Raw genomic sequence first — 11,384 nt, forward strand, 5'->3', positions numbered from 1 at the left:
TTTCTACTGTTTATCTTTTTTTTATAAAACCCAAGATTAGGCAATCTTTCAGTCTATTTGAAAGCAACATTAAGTTTGATTAGTTAGAAGACGAGTAATAATCACTTTAAACTGCTAAAGCTTTATAATAAAACGAAAAAGAAAAAAAGAAAAAAAAATCCCTTTCTGGGAAATTTTAACGAGGTTTTACTTTATTTGAAAAACTACTAATGTATCCTAAAGTGCTTCATTACCCAAAATGAAGCCAAGCTTTAAGAAAACCAACTAAAATGCTTCATTAGCCAAAATGAAGCCAAGCATTAAGAAAAACAAGTAAAGAAGAGTGAGATTAAAAGAAAACCAATTCTCAAGTAAACATTGAGATCATTTAGGCTTATATATAATACTACTTCTATAAACTTCTCTAAATCACCTTTGCATCCTTCCTAAGTTCAAAGCTTAAGCAGAAAAACTCCAGCCCACAAAATTGAAAACAAAAAGACCCTCGACACCCAACTACTCTCTCTCCTCCTATTTTCTTTACATGACAGTGCAGCTGTCTGTGCTCTCATCGCTGAACATGTGGACGTAAGGATCCGAGGCCGGAGGCGGCATCGGGGGAACATATCCCCCCGGATAAGGTGGCCGAGCATACATCATGGGCTGGTACATCTCATTCCCATGGCCGTGGTGCTGCTGGTGCTGGTTCATCATCATGCCCATGTATTGCTGCTGATACGGGTTCTGATAGTACCCGCCATTCATCGCTGGCAGCCCCTGAACCGCCGGCATACCGCCCATTTGGCCCATTGGGTAACTTCCCATTTGGCCCATCGGGCCCATCTGGCTCATGAAACCTCCGCCGGCACCTCCACCGCCACCGCCACCGCCTTTTTGGTAGCCATTGGCATGATGATTATCCATTCCATTGAAGCTGACTTGAGCTTTGTTGTTCGCTTGGGCCCCATCATGGTTCTTTCCTCCACCCTTTTTAGCACCACCATGGCCATTATTGTTCCCACCTCCACCTCCTCCGTTGCCATTGCCATTCCCTCCTTTCTTCTTTCCAGCCACTTCACCAAAATTGCCATTCTTGCCAAAATTCGCAAGCACACCACCATTTTTGCCTCCATCAAAATCATCTTGACTTCCCTTGTTCTTTCCACCCCCGCCGCCGCTGCCATTCTTCTTCCCTCCGTTGCTGTGCTTCCCCTTGCTCTTCATCCCGAGCCCCTTCATCAGAAACGATATATTATTGAGGAAACTCCCTTTCTTTGCTCCACCAGCACCCATCTTCTCGTTCCCCTTCCCCTTATTACCCTTCTGCCCATGGCCACCCCCGACAGCCGACTGCTTGGATGGCTTCTGATGATGGCCATGGTCAAACTCATCATCGAACTCATCACCAAGAAACTCATCGTCATCCCCGAACTCATCATCAAAATCATCCCCACTCCCGTCAAACTCATCCTCTTTGGGCAAGCTAAATTTAACAGTCTTCTGCTCCTTATTCTGGGCCATCTTCGTATCCTTGAGCCCCTTCATAAGCTGTTGCTGCTGCTGCAGCTGGAGCTGCTGCTGCTGCAGCTGCAGCTGCTGTAGCTGCTGTAGCTGGATCTGGTGTCCGCCTTTGTTCCCACCATTGTTCTGACCCTTGTTGTCCAATTTCCCAAACTTGCCATTGTCGAATTGGACATTCTTGAACTGGTTGTTGAACCCGAAGTTGTTCTGGTTTCCCAAACCCTTCGAAGGGCCCCATAGCTCAGCGTGCTTCCCCGACTTCTCGAGCTTCTCGATGAGCCTGTTTGGGTCTGCGATGCCCGTAACCGTCACCTTCCCTTGCTCAAAATCTATGGCAACAGTATACACTCCTGAACCACAAAATCCACATCCCCAGAATGAAAATTCAGTTAAAAATTAAGCTAAACTCGCATCAAATAACAAACACCTTAGATGCAAAGTCATGTCACAAGGAAGCCAAAAATCCGTTTTAGACAGTTACAGGGACATTTATCCAAAAGGTTAGGTGCATCCATGTACAAGTCCAAAACTTACTGACATGGTACTGTCACACAAAGATAGTCCTTCCACCTGCCCCACAGAACAAGGGGTTCTCACTGACAAATTTGGCTGAAGTATAGGGGCCTAATGTAATTACCCCAAACTTATGCCAAGAGGATTTGTCAGAAGAAGGCATAAGGGGATGTTTCTGAGAGGTCCTAAAACCAGATTCTACACTTCAAGCAGGTTGAAACAGCCATGAAAACATGTTCAGCAGGGAACAGAGTAGGGTTGTCTAAGCTAAAAATTGGAAATTTCAGGGGCAAAAAGGGGAGCCAAAGCAGTGGAGGGTTACCTTCAATTTTCTGGAGCAGCTTCTTCACCTTCTTCTTACACCCATCACAATGGATGTTCACTCTCAGCACACAGCTCTGTTCGCAAGCAAAGAACCCCAGAAAAACAAAAAAAATCAAAACACAGAAAACAGAGCAGCAGCAGCAGCAAAAATCTCTCTCTTCACAGAACAAAGGAAGATGAGAACACAGCATAAATGAGTACCTGAGCCTTCACGACATCTTGCTTACTCATATTGAGAGAGAGAGAGAGGGGGTAGCAGAGGGAGACGGTGAGGGGCAGAGGAAGGGACTGGAGCTGTGGAGGGGATGGAGGTGAGATTTTTAAGAGGGCACAGAGGCGGTGGATGTGAACAATATTAAAACACTTTCTTGTTCCGGAGCTGCCCCCTCATATTTTTATACTTCTGCAGAAGAGAAAAGGAGGAAAATGTACATAGCTTCTCCTCTTAGTTTAACTTTTGTCACAAGAGAAACCTTATATATTGTTCCGGGGTTTGCAACGAGAAAATATCCAATGTTCGGTTAGGCGCAAATGGTAAGAGAATTTATAAGGTATATTACAATATTTATATATTTGTGATAACAAAATATTCTATGGAAGTTATCAAAAATAATTCTCGATCTAGATCGGAAAAAATATTCACCGGAGATTGACTTGAATCGGTTTACACGAACCTTTCCAAGTTGAGTGTACTATTCTGAAGTCCTATTCGATCACATGAAGAGTTTTTGTCTTAGGAAAACAGCGATCATGCGAAGGGTCGCTTAGGACATCAAGATAATTGACTCAAACTTTTACTATTGCTTAGCAACTAGACCTTGGTGGCCATTAGTGGTCGTGCTTTTCGCTAATGTCAACAAATGTCTCAGAAAATTTTATTCATCAATGAAATTTGAGTAAAAGCATTTCCCTTCATATAGAGGTGCCCCACATGATCATATATTGTGAAAAATCTTAGGAGAGAGTGAAGATGTTGCACATCATTTATATCGTAACATCTTCCATAATTAACAAGTTGTTGGTTGAATGATACGTAGTGCACATCAAACCCTCTATGGAGGAAGATATAATTTCGAATGCAGAGAAAAGCACTTGCTAAAAAAGGAATGAGTTATGCTATTTCTGCCGACCACATAAGCCGAAGTTTGTGTCGAACGAGAGACAGTGGCACATGTTGTGATTTTAATAATTTCAAGGGAAATACATAACTATCTCTTGTTCGGCACATTCGGCAGCATTAAATATCGGCAGAAAAAAACAATTCTGAAGATGAATAATTTAAAATGCTTCATCCCGTAATCACGAGAGTAATGTTTATTATAATTTTTTTATTGAATGAAAAAATCTTGAGAAAACTATCAAAATGGTCATTGAAATATTTCAAAACTAATAAATTACTACTTGAAATATATTTTGAAACAAAATGATCATTAAAAGATCAGAATCCATAACATTTTGGTATTTCCGTCAAAATTCTGTTAGTGCTGTTACGAGAAAATGACATGGATACTGATGTGGCATCTAGTAGCCAAACGACGCCGATTGACAGTGCACATCAGCACATACGACGTCGTTTATGGCCTGAAGTTTAAAAAAAAAAGAAACATGGGCGAAAGGACGCCATCTTGCTGCCTCTCTCGTCCCCCAACCAAACAGCATCGTTGCTACCTATCCCCTCCCTTCCGCCATCTGCATTCAAAATTAGGTCAACCCGACGAATCTCCATCAAACCCGACATCCTTCCTATCTCCTCCCCCCACCGGTGTCGTCGCCCCGAAGGTCGTGGACACACGGACTTGTCGAGCTTGAGTTCAACTCCGCTAGCAACTCTGTACCGAGTCTCCATCTCTGACGGTCTCAACGAGGTGGATTTAATCGTAGGAGCTAATAGAGCTAATTGGTAAGTATGGAAAGTGTCTCTCAACTATAGATTGTCTGATTGAAGTCCGATTGGAGTCCGATTTGCCTGCCCTAAGTCCGATTTGTCGTCTCTCTACTCTCCCTTCCTCAAACTTCTCCCTTCTCTATTTCAGTCCGCTGTCACACTCAGAGTTACTGCTGCGGTGCCGTGCGGTCGTCGAACAAAAAGCAGACTCGACGAGTCTCTGTCTCTAACTAGTCTGGGTTCAACTGGCCGACGATGACGACTGCTTGAACTCAAGCTCGACGATGACTCCTATGATGAGGAGCTACGTTGGGTTCAATTGGTTTGGGTTTAACTAGCCACGTCCGTTGGGTTCGATGGGGGGCTGCGTCGGAGATAGGAAGGACATCGCAGGGGGGGCCACGTCGGGTTTGATGGGGGGAGGAGATGGGAAGGACGTTGGGTTCGATGGAGGTTCGTCAGGTTGACCTAATTTTGATTGCATATGGCGGGAGGGAGGGGATAGGTAGCAACGACGCCGTTCGGTTGGGGAGGGAGAAGCAGCTAGACGGCGTCGTTTCGCCCATGTTTCTTTTCTTTTCTTTTCTTTTTTAACTTCAGGTCATAAACGATGTCGTATGTGCTGATGTGCACTGTCAATCGGCGCCGTTTGGCTACTACATGCCACATAAGCATCCATATCATTTTCCCGTAACGGTACTAATCGAATTTTAACGGAAGTACCAAAATGTTATGAATTCTGGTATTTCAATGATCATTTTCTTTCAAAATATCTTTCAAGTAGTAATTTGTTAGTTTTGAAATCTTTTAATAATCATTTTGATAGTTTTCTCAAAAAATTTTCATAGTGCTTCAAATAATTATAAAAGAAATTTTGTATTTCACATGGATAAACGTGTTTTAATCTTGTTAAAATAATGTAACTTGTCATTGATTATTGAAAAATGGATATTTGATGAAGAAAAACAAAAACCCATGGGAAAAAAAAAAGCCAACAATAAAGGAGGGAGTCCCACTCTTCAAATAGAAAAAACTGGCATTATTGAGTATAGTGCCACTTATCGAAAAAGAAGACAACTAAATGGCTCGTATTTAAGACTACTGCTTCTAACATTTGCCATTTGCCTTTTGCCTTTAGAAGAACCCCATGATAGAGTCAGTATATTATTTTATTTAAATTTCCCTTGGAATTTATATATACAAAGCACTAAGATGGTAAATCCTGATTCAGTAAAGTGGTTGAGGGTTGGCATAACATAAATGCATGACATGTAGAAAAAATTCCTCTTTTATCACTTCACCTTATAAATGCGTCCTCCAAGCCATGCAAGATATGTAAGTTGAGACCAAAATATCAAAGATGACGTGCAATTTCCAATCAACTAATATTTGCTTAGCATGACTGCTCGGTCGTGCGCGTGATATAGTATAGAGTATCTCTTGTATGACCACATGGTGATTCGAATTGCACTCGTTAGAAGAGACGAAGGCATTCGATCTCCATGCCTACATAAGCCGGTTAATGAATATAAAACCACATTGAAGATGGAAGATAAGCTCCTTAATCACCTCGATAAACTGTTTTCCTCCAACCGAGATTTCTTTTGTTTTTTCATTTTTCATGATTTATTTATTTTTGTTTTTTGACAGTCTGCTGCTGCTTAGGGGTTACGTGCACTACTGAAGCCTTTTCTGTCAGAGGGGGGAAGAAGGAGAGAGACAGGGAAGGGAAACGGGAAGCGGTTGCCAATAGCTGGAAGGGATCTAGAAGGTGAAGGCCCCCTACAATTCCCCCACCCCAGCCAGCCTAGACATTGAAGTTGAAGTTGGGCTTGGCTGGACTCACTTCTATTTTATTTATTTTTTATTAGTTGTCCTTTTATGAATATTAATTAATATCTCTTTTGGAAGCTGGTTCTTTAATTAATTTTGAGTTGATTATCAGAATCTCCCTGGACATTGACGGGGGTTTGTAGGAATGGTAGAACCAACTAACCGTAAGTGATCGGTTACAAAAAATAAAAAATAAAAAAATACAAAGATCTTATTTTTCATTCCTTTTCTTTTTTTTTAAGAAGAGGTCAAGAAAAATGATTATTTCATTCCTGATAGTCATCTTTTTTAATATGTGGATGGAGCATGCTCTCCATCATAATCGCGAGGAGTACTGCTTGATCTTTTCTACCAATTTAAAACCCTAATTATTAATCTTTTTATGTTGTGAAAAATACTCTTGTGGATAATTTACGTAAATAAGCTCCAATACTAATCCTGTACGTATTTGTAAAAAATCAAATTTTCGATTAGTTAGAGATTAGTGGGACGAAATTCGAATATTCCCAAAATAAATAAATAAATAAATAAGGGTATAAGATAGACAGCTCGAATTACGTGAGAAGGACTAGACGAAGATAAGATCGCTTACATCTTTTTCCCTGTTTGCCTCGTTTGTTATTATCCACCTTTCAGCGTCACGTCTATCAATTTTTTTCTCTGGCATATATATATATATACACACACACACACACATACATACATTTTATACCCAATGCCGACATATAATCCCCACATATATCACGTGATTTGTTTGCAGTAATTCTTGGAGCGGCTATTAAGTCGGTGATCGAGAAAGTCAATTGTTTCTTTTTATTCGAAAATTAACTTATCATGATAGGGCAATATTGATAGTAGAGGTTGCTCACTCGGATTTTTCTGGGACGAGCATCATAATCCAACTTTGATGCAACTTACCAAGAACTCTCAACAGAAATACGAGTTATAAAGAGATGATTTTCTTTAATATAAATCATGATATCCGAAAGTTCAATTGAATTCGATTAATCTAGTTAACTTACTAAAAGATAAAACACTCCTAACGAATATTGTCAAAAATATATAAGCAATACAGTCAGCCCATCACCAAATTTAGTTCTTAAGGGCAGAGGTTAATTAAATCAAAGAAAGGCAAATTTAAAAAAACAAAAAAAAAGCAGGAATTTTCCATCCTTTTTCTGTTTATAATCAAAATCTCGGGAATTATTTTAAATTTAAGTACGCATCTTCAAATTTGTATTGTAAGACAAAAATAATTTTCATTAACTTTTTCATCGCCTATATATTTTTTAAATTTTGAATAATTTGTTTAAACTTTTTCATGGGCCATGGTCGCATCCAATGAGGCAGCACGATAGACTTCTTAGCTCAACGCACGACCTTACAAGAGCCAATAGTAGTCGAGTCAAGTGCCATCGCCACTTGCATGTTTCCTCCCTCTCTTCCCGGTGAAAAGGAGATCGCATGAGACAGAGGGACGCCATGTTGGTCTACCCAATTCTATCGCTCCGGCTGGGCCGCTGGGCCCGTCACCGCCACAAGGTCACTGATGGTAGGGCAAAAGTCATGCATCATCACCCTTGAACAAGGCCAATGGTTGCCGGCAATGAATCGCCACACTGTTTTGTTCCCTCCTACTCGCTCCTTTTTAAAATTAAAAAATAAAAAATTGAAAATTACTTTTATTTTCTTTGAAATCTGTGAGGATAAAGAAAAAAAACTGATAATAGATGAAAAATGGATAAAAGACGGATGGGAAACAAAGAAACTTAGTCAAATACTAAATCGGCCATAAACAAAACAAATTAGAAAGTATGTCTTAATTTCAAACACCTTTCATTTTTTACGATAAACAAAAACAAAGGATGGACTTAAAAAAATACCCCAAAGAAATCACACTTATGGGTCAGTTATTTTTAAGAAAATCCAAATTTTACTTAAAATATCAGTTTTGGCCCGAATTTCATTTATAATTAGTATAATACCGGGGACTACGCACCGACACCATCTTATTTTTCATTATTGTTAACAATATTTAGTTTTTATAAGTTAATTAATAACAATTTTGGAAATTTAATGAATAAATAGTAGTTTCGAAATGTAAATTTTATAGATACTAGCGCGAATAATGTCTTTATCTTACATTCACAAAATTAAAAATTTCCTGACCTGGGAAATTAAGAAAGTAGAACTGCTCAGAGAACATAAAACGATTGATGCTATTAGATGCCTTCAATTCGTTCTCGATATTGATGCGCAATCACGCTCAAGAGAATACTCTCCATCTTCAAATGCAGGATCCAGAACTTCCTCATGCATGAGTTATAGTTAGTGGAAGAGATGGCTTAAGGCAATTATATTCTGCCCATGCTTCAAAGAGGATGTGGCTTCCTCTATGCACGATAGGCCCATCTTTTTCTACCACCAAATTGAATGCATTATCTTCATCTTTGAGTTAGGATCGATAACTTCTTCGTCCCTGTGAAATTGACAGAGAGAAGTTATACCTCATACCACATATTGCAAAAGACATGAAAGAAAATAAACGAACAAATTGAATTCTCTTTCTACGCTCTCTATATATAAAGGAAGCTCGAATAAGTCGGTAAAATATGCATATAGAGCACAACACAACTTTCAAGAAAATGATGAGATATGCTTAAGCCACCTCCTACTTCCCTGTGATTCCACCTCATGCTTGAGCTTGTATGATTTCTCCACTTTACAACTCAAGCTTAAAGATCAATCTCCATCCTTTTAACTTTTCGATAGTAGTTGTCCTATTATTGTGCATTCTCTCACATTCTTTTTTATTTTTTATTTTTGTTGATATCGATTAGGATAGCCCGCTCGAATATCCACCAATATGGACATTTCATCACCTTAAAGTGTTTTTTTTTTCCCATCACCTTAAAGTGTTAATAAAGTCTTTTGTTAAATCTAAGAATTTAATAGAACTTAACGGTAGAGATTATTAAAACAATAAAGGAAGAAGATAATTCAGTTTACTAAAAAAACTCTTAAGAAGTTCAAAGAAGAGAAAATTCAAGTAACAAATTAAAATTTTAAAATTCTTTTAAAAAAATATCGATAATTTTAAAAATAAGACAAAATAATTTAAATTTCATACATACTTAACTATGAACTAAGTAAATGTGACAAAATTAACTAAAATTTATTATTTTATACGGTAAAATTTAGAGAAAAAGCGAAAGTATATATTAATATTATTTACTTAATAGTTAAGTAACCGTATATTATTATATTATTTTATAATATTATTATTTACTTCATCATTAAGTAATGTACATATTTTGCACTATTTTACATAAAAAATTTAGGAGAAAAATTTATAATTTAACATACTAAGGACAAAAAAATTAACTTACATAATAAAATGAAATTTTTTATTTATCGAAAGTCCAATAGAATATAATATAAGTAAAGTAAAATTATTTAAAATATAATAAAAAATAAACAAAAATGTGAAAATATACTATTATATCATTTATAATATTATTATTTACTTTATCATTAAGTAATGTATAGAAGTTGAGTTGTTTCATCCTATGTCGGGGAGAGCGCAATTCAGATTTCGTACTCTTTTGCGACTGTATTTTGTTTTTGTTTATTTTCTATATATATTTTAATAAATTTATTTTAATTATGATATATTTTATTTGAATTTTGATGGAAAAAAATAAAAGTAACAAGTGCATTCACATTGTTATTTCATTTTATTAGGCAAATAAATTTCTTAATGATGAAGTATATAATAATATTATAAAATAATATAATTATTAATTAACACGATATTTAACAATGAAGTGAATAATAATATTATAAAATAATATAATAATAAATATGTCTACTTGATAATGAAGTAAATAATATTAATATAGGGCAAATTACAAAAAAAAACCCAAATTTTGTAAAAAGTCACAGTTTTGTCATAAATTTTGTTTTGTTACAAAAAAACCATAAGTTTTCTAAAATATCTCAAAAATGACCTTTGTTATAACTTCCGTCAATTTTTGCCTACGTGTGACCTACGTGGACTGTTAAAGGGACCCACCAGCCTACGTGTGACCTACGTGGACTGCTAAAGGGACCTACCATCAACAACAAAAATTGACGGAAGTTATAACGGAGGTCATTTTTGAGACATTTTAGAAAACTTATGGTTGTTACAAAATAAAATTTTAGACAAAATTGAGACATTTTACAAAATTTGGATTTTTTTTTGTAATTTACCCTATTAATATATACGTTCATTTTTCTATGTACTAAAAGTTAAAAAAAATTAATTTGCATAGTAAAACGAAATCGCAAGTGAACGCATTTATTGCTTTCGTTTTTTTATTCATAAGAAGTCGAATAAAATATATTATAAGTAAAATGTATTAATTAAAATACAATATAAAATAAACAAAAACGAATCACAGTTAAGAGAGTACGAAATTCGAATCGTATTTTCTCTGATATCGCACCAACTTGCTCAACTTTCATATATATATATATATATATAGATCTAGATAGATATATAGATATAGATATACTAAATTACATGTTTTTTATTTATTCTAAAAAATAGTCTGCCTTCGGTGTCTATTACGATTTTCATTTACTTGCTTAAGTGGACATTAACGGCGAGTCTCCGGAACCCACCTCCGTCACACATCAGCTAAAATTGAATTAAAAATGAAAAATTATAGAAAATATAAGAAAACAACCCACAAATATGAGATGGCGATCGGTGGTGATGATGGCCTTAACGGTAGCCACCCCCGACTATAGATTACTTCAGGGGGTGCTGACGACCTCATCTCAAATGGTGGTGGTCATTGCCTAGGCCACCATTCTCGCCAATAAAAAGGGTTATGGTTCTTGCTAAGGCTAGTGAGCTTGTCGGCGGCCATTGACCCCCAAGATGAGGTCCCCAGTAATCTTAAGAGGTGCCAGCAACCTCATCCGTGGAGTGGAGACTACTAGCAAGGCATATCCAACGGAGAAATCAAGAACCCCAAATCCTTCGGGGTCGTCGAGTTCTAGGGATAGGGCCTTGCCGACAGGCCACCTGTGCCCTCGGGTCCTCATGAAATATGAGGGTTTTTTTTTTTTTTCAAATTTTCAATTTGCTTTGAATTTAATATGAGCTGATGTGTAGTCGAGGTGGATCCCGTAAAGTGTAGGCAAAAAAATAAAAATCCTAACGGAGCGCCAATGTCATATAAATTCTAAGACACAATGAAAACATATAATTTTTTATTTTACAATATATAATTGGAGCCAAAACTAAGATTTTGAGCAAAATTTGGACCTTTTCTTT

General features: G+C 37.0%; 1 protein-coding gene across 1 annotated transcript; it reads right to left on the reverse strand.

Annotated features, from left to right (window-relative positions):
- Positions 1–299: 299 nt before the first annotated feature.
- On the reverse strand, positions 300–2,829 carry LOC116214844 (heavy metal-associated isoprenylated plant protein 34-like). Its single transcript, XM_031550324.1, has 3 exons — positions 2,539–2,829; positions 2,336–2,411; positions 300–1,850 (listed from the first exon to the last, which is right to left on the reverse strand). The coding sequence occupies exons 1-3, from the start codon at positions 2,566–2,568 to the stop codon at positions 520–522; spliced, it is 1,437 nt and encodes a 478-aa protein (XP_031406184.1). The 5' UTR covers positions 2,569–2,829; the 3' UTR covers positions 300–519.
- Between the last annotated feature and the right edge of the window lie 8,555 nt (positions 2,830–11,384).

This window comes from Punica granatum, chromosome 7 (genome assembly GCF_007655135.1).
Source record: "Punica granatum isolate Tunisia-2019 chromosome 7, ASM765513v2, whole genome shotgun sequence".
Classification (NCBI taxonomy): Eukaryota; Viridiplantae; Streptophyta; class Magnoliopsida; order Myrtales; family Lythraceae; genus Punica; species Punica granatum.